Source organism: Oryx dammah, unplaced genomic scaffold, assembly GCF_014754425.2.
Source record: "Oryx dammah isolate SB20612 unplaced genomic scaffold, SCBI_Odam_1.1 HiC_scaffold_28, whole genome shotgun sequence".
In the NCBI taxonomy this organism is placed as follows: Eukaryota; Metazoa; Chordata; class Mammalia; order Artiodactyla; family Bovidae; genus Oryx; species Oryx dammah.
Window position 1 is genome coordinate 101,789,685 of NW_024070212.1, and position 21,067 is coordinate 101,810,751.

Here is a 21,067-nt window from a genome sequence, read left to right on the forward strand (position 1 = left end):
TATACTACAAAGTTAACTAATCAAAATAATATTGTACTGAGACAAAAACAGAAATATAGATCAGTGGAATAGGATAGAAAACCCAGAAATAAACCTTTGCACCTGTGGTCAATTAATCTATGACAGAGGAGGCAAGCCTATACAACAAATGGTGCTGGGAAAACTGGACAGCTATATGTAAAACAATGAAATTAGATCATTCTTTAACTCCATACAGAAACATAAGCTCAAAATGGATTAAAAACCTGTTTATAAGACTGGATGCTATAAAATTAGAGGAAAACATAGGCAGAACACTCTCTGACATAAATCACAGCAATATCTTTTTCATTCCATCTTCCAGTATAATGGAAATAAAAACAAAAGGAAACAGATGAAACCTACTTACACTCGAGCTTTTGCACAGCAAACAATAATTAAACTGTAAAGACAACCCACAGATTGGGAGAAAATATTTGCAAATAAAAACTGAAAATAGAGCTACCATGTGACCCTGCAATCCCACTCCTAGGCATATATCTGGAGAAAAATGTGATTCAAAAGGAAACATGCACCCCAGTGTGCATTCATTGACTTTACAATAGCCAAAACCTGGAAGCAACCTAAATGTCCATTAACAGAGGAATGGACAGATCTTTCACCAGTGAGGTAGGTTTTAACATGTCTCTGCTGCTGCTGCTTAGTTGCTTCAGTTGTGTCCAATTCTGTGCAACCCTATAGATGGCAGCGCACCAAGCTCCTCTGTCCTTAGGGTTCTCCAGGCAAGAAGACTGGAGTGGGTTGTCATTTCCTTCTCCAATGCATGAAAGTGAAAAGTGAAAGTGAAGTCGCTCAGTCGTGTCTGACTCTTAGCGATCCCATGGACTGCAGCCTACCAGGCTCCTCTATCCATGGGATTTTCCAGGCAAGAGTATTAGAGTGGGTTGCGATTTCCTTCTCCATAACATGTCTCTAGAAATCATAAAACAGCAGATCAGTACCAAAACACAAAAATCAAACAAATCCTATTCAAGATATTTAAGGGAATTGAACTACAAAATTAGGAAATTTGACTCAACTGATATATACAATGTCTTATCCAACAGTTGTAGAATAGACTTTTTTTTAATGTATACATGGAATAATTAGCAGAATTGATCATGTTATACTGACTTGTGCTAGAGCATTAAAGTGATTCTCAGCAAATTTCAGAAACCAGCAACACGGTGAGTATTTTCAAATGCAGTGGAGTTAAAGGTAGAAATAGCAAGGACGTAATGAGAAAATCACCCAAAGTTTGCAAAATAAGTAATATAGTTAACGCAACTCGTGGATCAAGGAAGAGTCATTACAGAAATTAGAAAGTAGTTGGATTGATGAAAAACAGAAATATGAAATATCAAAGCCTGTAGAATACAAAATATTAGCCTCAATCGCGTGTAGTATAATACAATAAAGATGGAATATTAACAGTTTAAGCATCTAGAAAAAGAAGAGCAAAATAAATTCGAAGAAGGAGGACATAAAAATAGAAGTCAGTGAAATAGAAAGCACGTGTACTGAAGCCTGAGTCAGCAAACAGAAATTCAGTTCTTTATAAAAGGTTAATAAACTAGATAATTTGTTTCTAGCCAAGGTGGAAGAGCAGGGTCTAGACTTAATTTGTTACTTCAGACAACTGAAAATACAGACAATGTATATGAAACAATGGTTTTCAAGAGATTGGGCCATAAGGACAGTTATCCCCTGAGAAATGGTGAACAAAGTGAGTCCTGTGGTGTACTAGATTACTGCCTGGAGAAAGTTTGCAGGACACACTGGTCTCCCTGAGTTAAGGGGGTAGAGTCAGGAGAACTTGGTGGCTAGAGTTCACAGGGCGGCATGTCAGAGAGGAGAGAGCTGCACAGAGAAGGAATTAGAGTTAGATAGAGGGTTCCTCTTGAGTCTTCCGGACTGTAGCCTACCAGGCTCCACGGTCCATGGAAATTTTCCAGGCAAGAGTACTGGAGTGGGTTGCCATTTCCTTCTCCAGGGGATCTTCCCAACCCAGGGATTGAACTTGGGTCTCTTGGGTCTCCCGCATTGCAGGCAGACTCTTTACTGTCTGAGCCACCAGGGAAGCCCTATCAACTGGGTATTTGAAGATAATTATTGAAACTGAGGAAAGAACCACCTGAAAGTATTGGTGTCGGCAGATTCATAGGGCCAGAAGTAATTCCTGTTCCCACCACAGGAGATGCTTTGTAATTCAGTCTTTTGCCCTCGTAGTGGAACAAAATTGGCCCTAGTTTAAAACACTGATCTGGTCCTACTTACACACTCTTAAAGGGAGAAGGCGATGGCACCCCACTCCAGTACTCTTGCCTGGAAAAAGTCCCATGGACGGAGAAGCCTGATGGGCTGCAGTCCATGGGGTCTCTAAGAGTGGGACACGACTGAGTGACTTCACTTTCATGCATTGGAGAGGGAAATGGCAACCCACTCCAGTGTTCTTGCCTGGAGAATCCCAGGGACAGGGGAGCCTGGTGGGCTGCCGTCTGTGGGGTCGCACAGAGTCGGACACAACTGAAGTGACTTAGCAGCAGCAGCATACACTTTAAAAGAAAAACCCAGAAGGATCAAACTGTTTAAAAGTAATAACCTTTTTCAAATTAATTTTTTTCAAAATATAATTCACAGCCCATAAATTCACCCTTTTAAAGTTTACCGTTAGTGTTTTTTGGTATATCCATAAGGTTGTACAACCATTAATTATCATCTAGTTCCAGAACATTTTCATTACTCCCAAAAGAAAATTCCACACTGCTTATCATTCATTTCCCATCTCCTCCATCCCCTGTTAACCATTAATATTTCTAAAACTGGACCTTTCATATAAGTGGAATTGCAGAATATATGACCTTTTATGTCCAACTTCTTTCATTAAATACATTTTCAGAGTTCATCCATGATATAGCATGTAACCATATTTCATTCCTCTTGTCAGATAATTTAACTGTGCCCCAGAATAAAGCCCAAGAACATTAATAGGAATATAAAAATATAGCACTTAATAATGTAAATTCACAGTAGTCCAGCATTCGATAAAAAGTTACCAGGCCGTCAAAGAAGCAGTAAAAAACAGTCCATAATGAGAATTATCAGTCAGTCAGAGCTGACCCAGAAATGACACGCACGGTAGAACTAGTAGGGGAGAACGCTAGAGCAGTCATCGTGAGCCAGGATACAGAGTGACCTAAGTGTCCATCAGCAGGTGAGTGGACAGAGAAAAGGCGGCACGCGGTGTATAGTGGAGTAATGCTCAGCCATGAGACAGAGATCCTGCTGTTGGTGACAAAATGGGTGCACCTTGAAGGCTTATGCTTAGTGAAGTAAGGCAGGTAGAGAAAGACAAAGACTATATGATGATATTACTTATATGTGGAGTCTTGAAAGGCCAAACTCAGAAAAACAGAATAGAATGGTGGTTACTGTGGGCCTAGGGGGTGGGGAGAAATGGGGATATGGTCACAGGGAGGTTTTTTTTGTTATAAGATGATTAAGTTTTAGAAATCTAATATATAGCTTTGTGATTACATGCATGATAATACAGCACTGTTATATACAGAAAAGTTTCTGGGAAATCAGATCTTAAATGTTCTTGCCATTAAAAGGAATGATGATCCTGTGAGGTGATGGAGGTGTTAGCTCATGTTGTGATGGTAGTGATTTTGTAAAATATATCAAACTACACCTTAAACTTACATAATGTCATATGTCAGTTATATCTCAATAAAGCCTGAGGCTAGGAGTTAGGGGAACTGTTATTATAAGTATATTTTATGGAAGTTCAGGTTGGATATGTGTATAGACACATGGAAGACATTTTAAAAACCCAAATCAAAATCTTTAGGGATAAAATTTATGTTTAGGGATGAAAATTATTTTTGAGTTGAATAATAAGCTAGATGGGAGAGTATTAACTGAAGTTATGACCTGGAGTCAATCTGTTTAAGAGATAACTGTGTAAAGCAAAAATTCCAAAAACAAATTGTGGATTTGTAACACATAAAAGTAAAATATATGACAGTCATAGTGTTCAGGCGAGGAGAGGAGAAATTAGTTATGAAAAGAGAAAAAGTTTAAAATTTGGGAAGTCAGAAGTAAAGCTGTCACTCACAGATGACATGATTGTTCATATGGAAAACTCAAAAGAATCTATAGATAAACTCTTAGAATTAAAAAATGAATTTACAAAGATGTCAATATTAGATCCCTGTTGGATTTTGGAAGTCATTCATATTTCTTAAGCTAATAAAGTACTTTAAAATTAAGGCATGTACATTGTTCCTTTAGACATAATGCTGTTAACACACTTCATAGAATTAGTACAGTGTAAACATGACTTTTTTATGCACTAGGAAGCCAAAAAAATTGGGTGACCCACTTTGATACTTTCTTTATTGCAGTGGTCTGAAACCAAGCCCACAGTATCTCAGATAGCTAGGATTGAATGCAAGAGCGTTTGTGTTGAACTAGCTGCTCTCTTTATGGAGGTGTGAGTTTTTTCTACACAAAAAAACTCTAAAGAATTCCTAAGAGAATAAAGGGTATGAATTAGTAGATATGCAGTTTTTGTAAAGAAGATTATTGTAAAGAAGTCAGTAGATTTAATAGCCCAGTCAAAATTCCACAATGCTTTTTTTAGGAAAAGGAAGTTAGTAGAAAATGAACAGCTAATTTTGAAATATAAATGAGACTACAGATGGGAAACAGTAATTGAAGAAAATATTGAAGATAAAGGTAAAAGAGGATTTATACTTCCAGATATCAAGAGTAAAGCTATAATAATTGAAAGTGTAATATTGGCATAAGAACAGACAGACTTGTGGAACAAAGTTCAGTGATGTCTTTCAACAAATGATGCTGAATCAGTAGTAAAGTGAGATTTTTCGTTCACAAAAATCAATTTCAGATGGATCAAAGACCTTAATGTAAAGTTCTCAGTTGTGTGGAAAAAAACCCCAAATTTAAAAAAATGGAATGAAGGAAGTAATAAAGATTAAGAGCTGGTACTAATGTAGTAGGAAACAAAGCTTATGTAATCCTTTAGCTAAATTTGCTGCAAAAGGATAGAAAAGGATATATACATTGTATGAAACTAATCATTAATGGTAGCTGTCTGTATAAAGGTTACCTGTTAACAGGAGATAATGTGGATAAATAATGACTGGCTGGTGAATGATGATTGGGGGAGTTTATGAGCAGGTCTTTTGGTGGGCCAGTATGCTCTATGTCAGTGGTTCTGTGATCTGTGGACACCTGACTAACCAGTACTCTTTGTGGCATTCCATGATAATACTAAAATATTATTTGCCTTTTTCTTTGTTTCTGTGTTTTCATGGATGTAGCAGAAGCAATACAGATAAACGTTAGCGCAGGTCAAGGCAGTACTGACTGCTAGTACTCACTGTATTCTTCACAGCCACACACCCTTCAGATTGGGGGGGAGCATAACGTTTTACCTCAGAATATCCTTGGTGATGCAGGAAAAATAATTTTATTGAATTGTGACCTTTGAGTACGTATCTTTTTAAGAGTGTGCAGTGGAATGAGAAGTATTCGTAAAACACAGTGTGGTGGCCTCAGGGAAGAGCGTTTGTGTTGAACTAGCTGCTCTCTTCATGGAGGTGTGATTTTACTTGAAAGACCAACTGGTACTATTATTCAGATTCGAGTACTTGGCAGATATTTTGAAAATGAATAAGCCTCTCACTTCAAGGAAAAGAATTAACAGTATCTCTTGCCAGTGGTAAAATTTGAGCTTTTAAGCAAAACACGTAAGTTTGGAAAACTTATATCCACTGCAGTGAGTCAGATAGCTTCACAGTCTTTTCCAGTGAGATTATTGGTGATGTTAAGAAGTGTGATGTTTTGATTTTGTGCAATGAAATACGTCAGTATATGAAAGATCTGCAAAGCTTTGTGAACGTATTTTTCAAATGATCAATGTATAGTGTTATAAAATCATAAATGATGCATTCAGAATACAAAGTGGAAAGTGGATTATAATGCAGAAGAGTTTGATAATTTATTCATGTGGTTTCAGATTCTCTATTGCAACTAATCTTTTAAAAATTGCCACTTGTCATATTTTTGTGTCATATCAAAGAAGACTACAGTTATCTGAAAAAGCTATTAAAATATTCTTCCCTTTTCCATATGTGTGTATGTGTGTGATGCCGGGTTTTCTTCCTATCCTTCCACCTGAACAACATATTGCAACAAATGGAACGTAGAAGCAGATATGAGAATCTTGCTGTTCTCCCTTTAAGCCAGGGTTTGAGATTTACAAAAATATGAAACAGTGACACCCTTCTTATTTTACTTACTTATTGAGAGAAAATCTTTTTATGTTATATAGTTGAGTTTGTGATTGTTATTTTTAGATTAATAAATACTTAAAATTGTTAATTTCTGATATGCCAGTTATTGATAAATATATCAAAAAACTTCTTGACTGCTTAATTTTTAAGACTGTAAACAGCTTCTAAGATCAGAGTTTGAGAACTGCTGTTGATTACATGAGTATGATTCCATGAATATGCCCATTTTTAAATTAACAAACTATAATTTGTACATGTACTCTGTTACATTTTAGTAACAGTGTTACCATCCTTAGTTGTGAGGATTTGTCTAAGATGATGGGGAGTATTTCTGGCTTGAGTAATAGGTAACAGCATGGACAGGAGAGAATGCGCAGCCAACAGAATGACTGTAGATAGGATGGTTGTAATTTGTTGATATTTTATTGTTTAAGAGCCTGTAAGGTTGATTTTTTTAAAAATGAAGTTTATACTGGAAATACCAGAAAAATCTTTGCCATAGTTTTATTTCCTCTCATTTTCCCTTATTCACTTTCATTAGTTCGTAGACACATAATTATTCCTAGCTGATGTGAAGGTGAGACAGTTTGGTTTTACCTGAAGTATAGAGGCTTATATGTCTCGCTTCCCTGGTAGCTCAGCTGGTAAGAAATCCACCTGCAATGCAGCAGACCCCAGTTCGATCTCTGGGTTGGGAAGATCCCCTGGAGAAGGGATAGGCTAGCCACTGAAGTTTTCTTGGGCTTCCCTGGTGGCTCATAAGGTAAAGAATCCACCTGCATTGTGGGAGACCTGGGTTCAATCCCTGGGTTGGAAAGATCCTGTGGAGAAGGAAACAGCTACCCATTCCAGTATTCTTTTTTTTTTTTTATTCTTGCCTGAATTCCAGGGACAGAGGAACCTGGCAGGCTACAATCCATGGGGTCACACAGAGTCGGACGTGACTGAACGACCTTCACTTTCAGCTTTTGACAGATGAGCATTGGGCTTGACCCCATTTTTGGTACAGACTGAAGAGTGGTGATAGATCAGTTGGTCATTGAATTCAGCAAGTATTATCATTTGTATACTGAGTAGAAAGCATTATGCTGCTTAGGATTATTTTGGGAGGAACTCAAGCTGCTAACAGTCTACTGTTGGAGAAACGTTGGGGGACTTCCCTGGTGGTCCAGTGGCTAAGACTCTGAACTCCCAATACCGGGGGCCCAGATTTGGTCCGTGATCAGAGAACTAGGTACCACATGCCATGTTAAAGATTGAAGATGCTACATATTGCACCTAAGACCCTGTGCAGCCAAATATATATATATATTTTTTTTCATTTAACAAGAATTAATTAGACCATAAAATCAAATGAGGGCTTCTTAGGTGGCACTGGAGTGTGCCACTTCCTGGTGGCCTGCCAGTGCAGGAGTAATTGTTCCCACGAAAGCAGGAGCATAGAAAAGGAAAGTAGTAGCAGATGAATAGAACTTTAAAGGATAGTTGGGCTAATTTCCTCTTTTAAAAATATATTTTTGTTCTTGTTTCTAATTAAAAATGATAATGCATATTATATACAGACTTAAGCATTGTAAAAATATATACCATCAGTGATGAAAGTCTTAAGGGATACCCAGCGGCCTACCAGTTAACCATCGGTAACAGTTTGATACATAGTTCTTTCATGTTTGATGTACATGTTAGCATATTATTTTAAAATCAGATCACATATTTATTGATTGTGCAAATATGTTGGATGTTTAAGTTTCTGGTTTTCAATATTATAAACATCATGATGCCTAAATTCTGGTTTTTGTATTCTTTTTTTGATGCCTAAGATTTTGAAAGAAGGAAAGAGCAGTTTTGCTTAAAACTTGAGTAAAAATAAGTCTATGCATTATAGAAATATTTAACAGTAAAAATCTATTATAATCCCCTTATTAAATGTTGATGAACTAATTATACCATTTAGAAAGTTGAATTTATGTACCTCTAGATGGGATATATCCTTCAGTTTGAAAGTATTTTGTGGTGAACATGGAATTAGTGAGTATAGAGCACAGATCTGAGGGTAGGTAAAGACCAAAGGAAAGACCAGTAATATTTTGCCTTCTTCCGTAGTGCCGGTTAGTTGTATTTTTGTAGAGTTGTTTAAAATGTAATTTTTATAGTGTGAATTGCTCATTCAAATGTTGCTGTTCTTTTCATTGTAGGTAACATTGTACAACACTGATCAGGATGGTAGTGATAGCCCACGCAGTAGCCTTAACAACAGTCTCTCAGATCAGAGTTTGGCATCCGTGAATTTGAACAGTGTTGGAAGTGTGCATAGTTACACACCGGTAAGTCTTGGTGAAGTTAACTCCTTTGTTGAGTACTCATTTAGTGCTTAAAACTGAACAAAATGTAATTGATAATGCAAATAAAAAGTGAATATGTGTATTTCTCATTGGTCAGTTAATGATCATTAACTTAGATAAGTAAAACAGATTTTTATTATACTTTAGCAAGTTAGATACAAACATATTGTTGTACTATGTTACATATTTTGGTCTACTTAATCTGTTACATGTCCAAGTGAAAAACAATTGGAATAGGAAAAGAATTTTCACTTTACTTTTCTGAAGCTGTGTTTGATGGTATTTTATAGCCCTTGGTTAAAAGAGCTTAGAGGATATGTATATCACCTTGTTGCTCAGAAGTGGATCTGAGAACAGCATTCTACAAACCCCAAAAGTTAGGATGACCTGGTACCCAGTTGCTTACCAGTCTTGTATTTTTAGACTGGGTCTAGAAAACTAAAGATATACTATAAAGAGACCTGTGTGAGTCTTCTTGGTCCTATGCTGATCCTTGTTATCTGATACTTGTTTTCAAGTCATCTTGCAACTATCTTCCCCAGTAGACAGAAGGGAACCCAGGAGAATCACACACCAGCCACACTGTTCATGGTACAAATTTGATCTCATCAAATCACTCTGTTCCAAGATGAGTAAATAGATAATAGCCTATACAGGGAAAAGGTAAAAGGGACAGAGGGGACCTGATTCACATTGAATGTAGGAAAAAAGATGACTGAAAACCATTAACAGTGCTCTGGGGGAAAAAATATTTTTCAAGAATGCAGGAAAAAAACAGATAAAAGAATAACAATTATGTAAAAGAACACAATAGGTATGGAGAACTACAAACTATAGGTGTCCCCAAATGGTTGGTACAGAGCAGTTTTCAAAAGAAATAAAGAATAAAAAGGTTAATGAGCTCTAAGAAAAGAAAATGGAAAAAACTATCTAGACACATCATGACAAATTTTTAAATTTCAGAAGTAATCATAGATACTCTAGCAAAAGAAATAAGGTGTATTCAGAGAAACACAACTCATACTTTTCTTCCATAATACTAAATGCCAGAAGATAATGGAACACTTTTTATACAGAGTGTTGAGGGAATAGATTTGGAATTATAAATATTACGCCCACCAAATTTTCATTCAGTTGTGAAGTCAAAAAAAGACATTAATACAGAGTTTGGGAAGCATCCTACCCTTGTTTTCCTGCACCCTTCCTGAAAAAAATCTACATATTTAGCTGATTGGGTGGTGAATTGAATCACTCAGTAATGATGAAGTCACGATAGAAAAGGACTGTTGATTGGAAGCACTGAAGCAAACTCAGCGAAGACTTAGCAATTTTAAGTTTTACAATAATTAGAGTAGAAAATGGTGAAATGAAATCAAAGAACACAGAATTCGGTATTACAGAATATAAGAAGAAAAAGAAGCCTTTGTAGAAACAGGTGACAGAAGTGGGAACAGACATGTCTGTTATTCCAGTACATGTAAGAGGGTTAAACTCCCCTGTTAAAAACTAGACATTATAGACTACTTTTTTTTTCCTCCTTCATTTAATAAGATAATTAGTCATCAAGAGTTCCTAAAGCAGCAGCAGTGTGAGCTTGTGGTTGGGCTTATCATGTATCCATAGATTGAGCCTTTAAGGACACAGCAGGGCTAATGCACTGTGACAGTTTGTTACTTGCACAAACTGTATAAGCCAGATCACTATGGTGTTGGCTCCCTGGGTCCCACAGGATGACACTAAACCGAAGGAACCAGACCAGAAACTACACAAGCGATGGGTGCCTGTTGTGGAGGAGTAAATTCCATTCTGTACCTAAATTGTTACACAACTTGCAGCTGTACCTTAGAAAGTCTCCCCTGCCGCCGTGCCCACCCCCCACCCCCCGCCCCCCGGCCCAACTGGGAACAAGGAAGCAGATGAGAAACCATCTCTTGGCAGATGCCTGCAAGTTAGAGAGATGGACTGTTTTCCTTCAAGTAGGAAAATGGATGAAAAATACCAGATAATAATTTGCTCCTTGTAAGGCCACTCATCATCCCTTGTTCTGGGGTAATCACAGGATTTTCAAAGGCCTAGGTCATTCTTCCATTGAGACTTGCTTACATGGCCTGTGTGGAGACAACATTTAACGTCACCAGAGTGCCAGTTGGTGAAGCCATTGCCCTACACAAAATTCATATTTTTTCAGGTTATTGTAGACTCCTTGTGAGTATCATTTTGAAAGGCTCCATAAACTTATGGTCACTGAAAGTGAAAGTTGCTCAGTCGTATCTGACTCTTTGCAAACTTGTGGACAGTATATAGCCCACCAGGCTCCTCTGTCCATGGGATTCTCCAGGCAAGAACACTGGAGTGGGTTGCCATTCCATTCTCCAGGGGATCTTCCTGACCCAGGGATCAAACCCAGGTCTCCTGCATTGCAGGTAGATTCTTTACCATCTGAGCCACCAGGGAAGCCCACTTATAGTCACTGCTCATGTCTTATTTAATTTTGCTAAACACTAAAACATATGGTAGTTTGTCACTGCTTGATACAGTCTTTAAGAGATGTTGCTGATCATGTTTCATTAATTTTATTTCTAGTTTTGCTATTTTCAGAGATAATTCTTACTTTAGTGTTCATGGTACTCTTTTTCCCTTTCAGAGCTCAAGACCCAGTTCTGTTTTTCTCAGCATCTCCTTTTTCTTTTATCCTTCACTTCTCATTTCCCCTAAGTGTCATTTAAAAAAGAAAAATTTACCTACAAATGAAGAGTTAGATGAATTGAAGTTCCTTGTTTCTTTGGGCAGCATCATACAATCTGACTCAGCAATACTCACAGTATATAAGTACTTAAAGGTTAATTGAATAAACAAATGAGAAATGTTAGTTTCAGAGTATAGTGTGTTTGAGATGAGATTGCTTCTGTGGAAATTGATGAAAATTTCACAGAAACTGGAAGGGTTCCAGGCTGGACTTAACACTTACTATGACCTTGGGAAGCTCCTTTAACTCCTTTGAATACTTAACTCCTACTGTGAAATGTGGAGATTGGATTAGATTTCTGTGATTCTTTAAGAGATAAGTTAACAATTTATGGTGTGCCCTTTATGTGTATGCAACTTAATAGATGATAGGAAAGCCAAAGACAGGGAAGTTAGTTCCTTTGGATTCTATTTTCAGTTCTAGTATTTTTAGTTACATATTGTATGTAACAAACCAATTCTGGGGTTTTTCCTTTTACTGTTAGGTGACAAATCATCCGGAACCAGTTTCTCAGTCATTAACGCCTCAACAGCAGCCACAGTACAACCTTCCAGAACGAGACAAACAGTTACTTTTCTCAGAATATAATTTTGAAGATCTCAGTGCCTCATTTCGGAGCCTTTATAAGTCAGTTTTTGAGCAGTCACTTAGTCAACAAGGTGAGTTTTAATACTTTTTTGTTAATATTTTATTGAAATTTTTTTAAGAATTACTTTCAGATTACACTATTATATTTCTTTAATCTTAGAATATTACCATCATGATAAGGATTGAATGCCTTTACTATAGTGTGTATATATAAGAAATCTATCTCGTCATGCGTGCCTACCTCATTTGATTACTACTGGTATCCTGGAGCACTGTGTTAAAGAATTCTGACACTGCATTTATGGCATATGGGAAGGCCTGTCATGATTAGTTAGTGATGTATAGCATGGGAAGTGTTTTGAGTGGTTGATGTGGCATCACAAGAGCAGATGTGCCTTGCTTTTCTGTCCTGACTGCTGTTATCAAAGAGATAGCTATTAAGTGTATGGTAGCACCAAATCTGCGCTTTCATGTATGACACAAGTAAACACCGTAGTTAGTGGTCATTATTTTGTACAACATACTTAAATCAGATTTAATGCTAAAAGAGATACTGGTTGAGATGCAGTATTATATTTCAACCAAATACTAGATTATTGCATTTTTGTTGGGGTTTCTCAGGTGCATTTATGTATTACTGTCCTGTCAGCTGCTGGATTAATTTTAACCAGAGTCATATGATAGAATCAAGATGTCTCATTGCTGTTCGCCCATGGAACACTAGTCAGAGATTGTCGGGAACTCGGACATCGAAGCATTGCTTTGTTTGGCAGGTTATTTGTATTCCAGGTCAGAGAGTATGCCTGTTCACAGCAGTAGACAACATAGACAAAAATCCCTTCCTTCACATTGTAATACATATTGCTGACAAATATTATGAAAGTCGATGTTATACGTAAATATTACATATATTGGTGAGTATCAGTAGTTTGTATAGGAAGTTAGTTTTCTGGTTAAAGTAAGAGTCACGTGTTTTCTCATATTTGATATTAAAATTTTTTTCTCTATAAGTACCAAAATAAAAAACCCCATTGCAAGACTTTGCTAAGCAGATCCAGCTTTGCTGATCTCAGTACAAAAATACTGGCTTTGAAATATCTGTGGTAACAGTTTCTCATGTTTGAGCCCAAAATGACTAGAAGCCTTAAGACTAAGCAAAACAGACAACCAGCCATCTCCACTGCTCTGTTTCATTACTTTTATGGAACATTCTTGAGACAGACACAGTTTAGTGGCTTGTAATCCTAACAACAACTCTTATGAAGCACGTACTGTTGTCATCCCTATTTATAATTGAGGTGATTGTGACTTGGCGAGGTTAATAACTCTCCAGAGTTACCAAGTGTATAAATTGTAGTGCAGAGATTTTAATTCTTCTTTTCTGGCATTAAGAAATACGTAATTTTAATCTTTAAACTGCCCTATTGGACTTAAAGTTTTTGGAGTAGTCAGAGAAAGAGATCAGAAATCAATGGGCTTTATTTCTACTCTCCTCTTTTGCCGAAGGTCTACAGACCTGTAGAGAACCATCTTGAATGTGACTCAGTACTTCTTCCTCTTTTTCCCTTAACATTTAGTCATCTTTCAAGGGGCTTCCTTGGTGGTGCAGTCAGCAAAGAATCCGCCTGCAGTGTAGGAGATCTGGATCCCTGGGTCAGGAAGATCCCCTGGAGGAGGACATGGCAACGCACTCCAATATTCTTGCCTGGAGAATCCCCATGGACAGAGGAGCCTAGAGTGCTGCAGTCCATGGGGTTGTAAAGAGTTGGACGTGACTGAGTGACTAAGGACAGCACAGGACATCTTTCAAGACAACCCAGATATTACCTTTTCAAAGAGGGCTTCTTTGTATTTCGATGCCCCTTACTAGGTAGAACAGGGAAGAAGAAGAGATTCTGTATTCCTTCTGATTACTTTTGCTTCAGTACTTACAATGCTGGACATAATCTACTCAAGTGTTTGTCTCTTCCCCTGACCATGAGCTATTGAGGACAGAGAATGATGTTTCTTCTCGGTAACTCTAGAGCCCAGGGTATGGTGGATATTACATCAGCACTTGTTAAACTGAACCAGAATTGCTTCCTGACAGCATATACTTTTGCTCTGTAAATAATTTTGCAAATGTTTGTCATAAAATACAACTGAAATCTGACCATCAGATCTTGCTTTCTCTGTCCTCAGGTTTGATGAACATCCCTTCCGAATCTTCCCAGCAGCCCCACACTTCTTGTTCCTATCAGCACTCTCCCAGCAGTACAGTGAGCTCTCACCCACACAGCAACCAAAGCAGCCTGACCAACAGTCATGGCAGTGGCCTCAACACCACGGGCAGTAATTCGGTTGCACAGGTCTCACTGTCGCATCCCCAGATGCACACACAGCCGTCTCCACATCCGTCCCATCGACCGCATGGTTTACCGCAGCATCCACAGCGTCCCCAGCACCCAGCACCACACCCACAGCAACACAGCCAGCTCCAGTCCCCTCACCCCCAACACCCCTCTCCACACCAACACATACAGCACCATCCGAACCACCAGCATCAGACGCATCAGACGTTGACACATCAGGCGCCTCCACCCCCACAACAGGTATCCTGTAATTCTGGTAAGTTTTTGTCTTCTGACTTGGCTGTGAATTTCAATCTCTTATCTGGGGCTTATATATATTTTCTGTCTGTAGTCTTCTCATCTGTCTTTTATGTTTCCTTGCTGTAGTCCTATAATTGTAAATCGTTTAATCTATAGATAAACCTGGATTATTGTCTTGATTACAATTTATTAGTATAACATAAGCAAACTCAGCAACCCTTGCAGGTTTTGGTCTTTAACTCTCTGTCCTTCTGGAAAATGAGCATTTTAAAGGAGAATGTAATGCACAGTCTGTCTACAGTCTATTGTGATTCAGTGTGGTATAGAAGGAAGAGTATAGGTTTGTGTCTGAAAGACCTGCATTTCAATCCTCATTATGACTCTTAGATCTTAGGTGCAGTAACTCTTTTAGTCTTATTTTTTTTATCTATAAAAATAAAACAACACTGGTACACAGTGCTGTTACGAGGATCGTATTGGGACTACAAGTATAAAATGCCTGGTCTGGCGTGTGCGCTTAGTCACTCAGTCCTGTCCGACTCTGCGATGCTGTGGACCATGGCCTGCCAGGTTCCTCTGTCTGTGGGATTCTCCAGGCAAGAATACTGGAGTCAGTAGCCATTCCCTTCTCCAGGGGATGTTCCCAACCCAGGGATCAAATCCTGGTCTCTTGGATTCCAGGCAGAATCTTTACTGCCTGAGCCACCAGGGAGGTCTAATACTTTGTGTTTATGTATTTGGTGAATATTCCTACTTTTTTTTCTTTCTTTGCATATTCCTGCCAAGTGTTTCATTTAGAATGATAGATTCATACCCTGAATTTTTTTTTTTTTTAAAGTCTGCTGCTCATAAGATAGGTCTTGATGGTTTCTGGTGAGATGCTTAACTGACATTGCTCACAGACCAGGCAGTCTCTGCTTTGCAGAACTCCAAAGGGTGCCACGGACTTCTGCAAGGTGAATGGGGCCTCTTGGAATTTTGCAGAATACAACTGGGTTCAATTCTTAGATACATCCAGTGGCCTTGTTAAGTTATGTCACCTCTAGGTTCACTTTCATTTATTTGTAAATAATACCTTTCCTTCCTGTCTCACAGAACAGATTGCCCCAACACAAGATATAGTGGGTTTGAATCCATTTGTAAAACTGGATTGGGATCATCCAATACCAGGAATAAGGCTAGCTCAAACTTTCGCTATCCAAGATTTATAATATTGTCAGTATTATTTTTATAGGTGTTTCAAATGATTGGTATGCAACACTTGATATGCTCAAAGAAAGCTGTCGAATTGCCAGCAGTGTTAATTGGTCAGATGTAGACCTCTCACAGTTCCAAGGTGAGTATTGGTTCCTTCTTCCTTATAACCAAATACACATGATCGTGTGTTTTTGAGTACACTGTAAGTTTCTTTGAAACAGGCGTCCCCTTATGTAATGTTTCTTTTACAGTTGGTAATATGCTTAAAAACAACACTTTGTAAAATTCTTAATTAAGTCTTCTGGCCAGTTGATGTAGTGGATGGTCACAGACAAGAAATCTGAGGGAAATAAGAATCAGTCTTTGAATAATTTAGAAAATGTCATTAGCAAAAGATTACCAGTGGAAGTTTTGAGGGCTGGAAAAAAGTTACTGGTTTTTTTGCAGTGTTTGCAGGACCATGCTAACAGTATTTTTAATGTTTTCCTCATAGGTTTGATGGAGAGTATGAGACAGGCAGATCTCAAGAACTGGTCTTTAGATCAGGTTCAATTTGCTGATCTCTGTTCTTCTCTTAATCAGTTCTTTACACAAACTGGCCTTATCCACTCACAGAGTAATGTTCAGCAGAATGTCTGTCATGGTGCCATGCATCCAACCAAACCTTCCCAACACATTGGAACAGGTATGGCTTTAATTTTCTTCTTGATTTTCTCTTTTTCTCATTAGCAACTGTTTAGGGCAACTTGATATGTTGTTAATGATAGAAGTGATCCATTTATATCTTTTTATTTCTAAGAAATAAATGAAATCAAGTAATTTATTTAAGGTATATCTTAGACAAAGTAAGATAAAAGAAACTATGCTTTTATGTCGTGATTTACTTGATTATTTTATTGCTTGTGGTCTTTAACCTTTCAAGTTACCAATCAAGAAAATGTCTTAAAGATATGTACATTTTAATTGTAATAAGAACATAGTTTTAAGGTGTTATCAAATTTGTATAGACTTGCAATGAAAACACATCTTATATATCTTCTAAGAATGTTAAAGTTAATTTATTTCGAGTGTATACATAATGGAAGTCTCATTTAAGTCTTACTTTGAACTCAAAATTTGTGCTCTGCATTTTTCATCTTACTTTCTTCTTTTATTCTTTCCCCTTATAGCCATCTCATTTATTCTGTGAGATTGCAGTGCCTACAGTTTTCTCAAATTTATATTCTGTGTTTAATATCCAGGTTCTTTCTCCCTTCATTTTAATTTCTTGATGTCTTTTATCTCCAAGTTGACTTCTTTCCTGTTCGTTGTCTTGTTTAAAACTTGATGCTGAAAAGCCCTCTCTTTCTATCCTGAGTTGCTTCATTCAGTTGTTATCCTAGGTTATTTCACATACTTGATCTTTCCATATTTTCTAGAACCCTAGTCCTCTTTGTGAATCTTCATTTCTGTCTTTTTTGTTTGTTTGTTTATTTTTTAATGGAAGGGAATTGCTGTACAGAATTTTGTTGTTTTCTGTCAAACCTCAGCATGAATCAGCCATAGGCATACATATATCCCCTCCCTCTTGAACCTCCCTCCCATCTCCCGCCCCATCCTACTCCTCTAGGTTGATACAGAGTCCCTGTTTGAGTTTGCTAAGACATAAGCAAATTCCCATTGGCTATCTATTTTACATATGATAATGTAAGTTTCCATGTTACTCTCTCCATACATCTCACCCTCTCCTTCCCTCTCCCCATGTACAAAAGTCTGTTCTCTATGTCTGTTTCTCCATTGTTGCCCTGTAAATAAATTCTTCGGTACCATTTTTCTAGATTCCGTATATGTGTATTAGTATATGATAGTTATCTTCCTCCTTCTGACTTACTTCACTCTGTATAATAGTTCCAGGTTCATCTACCTCATTAGAACTGACTCAGATGTGTTCCTTTTTATGGCTGAGTAATGTTACATTATGTATATGTACCATAACTTCTTTATCCATTCATCCGTCATTGGACATCTAGGTTGCTTCCATGTGCTAGCTATTGTAAATAGTGCTGCAGTGAACACTGGGGTACATGTGTCTTTTTCAGTTTTGGCTTCCTCAGGGTGTGTGCCTGTGAATGTGATTGCTAGGTCATATGGTGGTTTTATGTATCTGTACATATCACGTTTATCTGTTAATAAACACTAGGGTTGCTTCCATGTTTTAGCTATTGTAAATAATGTTGTGTGAACATGAAAGTACAAATATTTTCTAGGCCCTGCTTTCAGTTATTTGGGTATGTACTCAGAAGTGGAATTGCTGGATCCTGTGCTAATTCTTATGTTTTATTTTCTGAGAAACCATCATACTGTTTTTCATAGCAACTGTACCATTTTACATTCCCACTAACAGTCAATAAGGGCTCTAATTCATCTACATCCTTGCCAACATTTGTTATTTTCTCTTTTTTTTAATAGTAATAATTTCAGTGGATGTGTGGTAGAGTCTCATTATGGTTTTGATTTGTATGATTAATGACGTTGAGCGTCTTTTCATCTTATTGGCCATTTTTTTTATCTTCTTTGGGAAATGTTCTTTGCCCATTTTTTGATCAGGTTTGCTTTTTTGTTGCTGAGTTTTAGGCATTCTCTGTATTTGTGGATATTGACTCCTTATGAATTGTAAGATTTACATATATTTTCTCCCATTCTTTTGTTTTCTTTTTTACTGTGTTAGTGGGTTTTTTTCTCTTTTGTTCTGAATACCTTCAGTATAATATCCAAGAAATCATTGTCAAATTCAATGTCATGAAGCTCTATGAAAGAGTTTTAAAATTTTAGGTCTTACATATAAGTCTAACCATTCTGAGTGAACTTTTGTATATGGTGTTATGTAACAGTCCAGTTTCATTCTTCTGCATGTGTGTATCCAATTTGCCTGTTACCATTTGTTGAAAAGACTGCCTTTTGCCCCATTGAATGGTCTTAACACCTTGTCAGAAATCATTCAACTATATATATGTGTGTGTTGCTGGATTTTTTATTCTGTTCCGTTGGTCTTTATGCCAGTACATTGTCCAACTATGGTATCTTTGTAGTAAGTTTTAAAATAAGAAGTGTAATGGAACTCTGCTTAATGTAACGTGGCAGCCTGGATGGGAGGGGAATTCAGGGGAGAATGGATACATGTGTGTGTATGGCTGAGTCCCTTCATTGTTCATCTGAAACTATCACAACATTGTTAATCAGCTATACCACAATACAAAATAAAAAGCTCAAAAACAATAAAAAAAGAAGTGTGAGTCCACCAGCTTTATTCTTTTTCTGGATAGTTTTGACTGTTCAGGGTCTCTTGAGATTCCATATGAATTTTAGGATGGGATTTTCTATTTCTACAGAGGTCATTGAGATTTCTTATATGGATTACATTGAATCTGTGGATCGCTTTGACATATTGAGTCTTGAAGTCCATGAACATGACCTGTGTGTCTATGTCATCTTTAATTTTTTTTATCAGTGTGTTGTAGTTTTCATTGTACAAGTTTTTAATCTCTGTAAGTTAGTTTATTCCTAAGTGTTTTATTCTTTTTGATGTCACTGAAAATGGGATTTTTTGTTATTTCCTTTTCAGATTGTTCATACATAGGAATGTGATTAAATTTTTCATGTTGACTTTGTATCCTACTACTTGCTGAATTCATTTCTTATAACAGTTTTTTTGTGTGTAATCTTTAGGGATTTTACACGTGAAATTATATCTGTGAACAGAGATAAATTTACTTCTTCCTTTTCCGTTTGGATGCCCTTTGTCTGTCTTTCTTGCCTAATTACTCTGGCTAGAATGTCCAGGACTATGTTGAATAGAAGAGGTGAGAGTGGACATCTTTGCTTTGGTCTTAATAGTAGCGGAAAACCTTTCAGTCTTCTACTATTGAATATATTTGTTGTGGGATTTTCATACATGGCTTTTATAATGTTGAAGTGATTTCTTTCTATTCCTAATTTGTTGAGTGTTTTTATCATTAAAGGGCTTCCCTGGTGGCTCAGACAGTAAAGAATCTTCCTGCAGTGCAGGAGATGTGGGTTTGATCCCTGGATTGGGAAGATCCCATGGAGAAGGGAATGACTACCCACTCTAGTATCCTTGCCTGGAGTATTCCATGCGAAGAGGAGCCTGGCAGACTACATCCCATGGGGTTTCAAAGAGTCAGACACAGCTGAGCAACTAACACCTTCACAGTTCAGTTCAGTTGATCAGTCATGTCCGACTCTTTGCGACCCCATGAATCGCAGCACGCCAGGCCTCCCTGTCCATCACCAACTCCCAGAGTTCACTCAGACTCACGTCCATCGAGTCTGTGATGCCATCCAGCCATCTCATCCTGGGTCATCCCCTTCTCCTCCTGCCCCTAATCCCTCCCAGCATCAGAGTCTTTTCCAATGAGTCAACTCTTTGCATGAGGTGGCCAAAGTACTGGAGCTTCAGCTTTAGCATCATTCCTTCCAAAGAACACCCAGGGCTGATCTCCTTCAGAATGGACTGGTTGGATCTCCTTGCAGTCCAAGGGACTCTCCAGAGTCTTCTCCAACACCACAGTTCAAAAGCATCAATTCTTCGGCACTCAGCCTTCTTCACGCTCCAACTCTCACATCCATACATGACCACAGGAAAAACCATAGCCTTGACTAGACAGATCTTAGTCGGCAAAGTAATGTCTCTGCTTTTGAATATACTGCCTAGGTTGGTCATAACTTTTCTTCCAAGGAGGAAGTGTCTTTTAATTTCATGGCTGCAGTCACCATCTGCAGTGATTTTGGAGCCCCCCAAAATAAAGTCTGCTACTGTTTCCACTGTTTCCCCATCTATTTCCCATGAAGTGATGGGACCAGATGCCATGATCTTTGTTTTCTGAATGTTGAGCTTTAAGCCAACTTTTTCGCTCTCCTCTTTCACTTTCATCAAGAGGCTTTTTAGCTCCTCTTCACTTTCTGCCATAAGGGTGGTGTCATCTGCATATCTGAGGTCATTGATATTTCTCTTGGCAATCTTGATTCCAGCTTGTGCTTCTTCCAGCCCAGCGTTTCTCATGATGTACTCTGCATAGAAGTTTAATAAGCAGGGTGACAATATACAGCCTTGACGTACTCCTTTTCCTATTTAGAACCAGTCTGTTGTTCCATGTCCTGTTCTAACTGTTGCTTCCTGACCTGCATACAGATTTCTCAAGAGGCAGGTCAGGTGGTCTGGTATTCCCATCTCTTTCAGAATTTGCCACAGTTTATTGTGAT

The 21,067-nt window shown here is 37.8% G+C and overlaps 1 protein-coding gene across 2 annotated transcripts in view; it reads left to right on the forward strand.

Moving 5' to 3' along the window:
- Positions 1-21,067, forward strand: part of FOXJ3 (forkhead box J3) — a 148,465-nt gene that overhangs the window by 117,513 nt on the left and 9,885 nt on the right. For both annotated transcript variants that reach the window (XM_040231512.1, XM_040231513.1), the window contains 5 exons: positions 8,540-8,668; positions 11,917-12,091; positions 14,202-14,627; positions 15,846-15,947; positions 16,302-16,493. In XM_040231512.1, the coding sequence (XP_040087446.1) occupies positions 8,540-8,668; positions 11,917-12,091; positions 14,202-14,627; positions 15,846-15,947; positions 16,302-16,493 (1,024 nt within the window). The remainder of the gene's footprint in view (positions 1-8,539; positions 8,669-11,916; positions 12,092-14,201; positions 14,628-15,845; positions 15,948-16,301; positions 16,494-21,067) is intronic.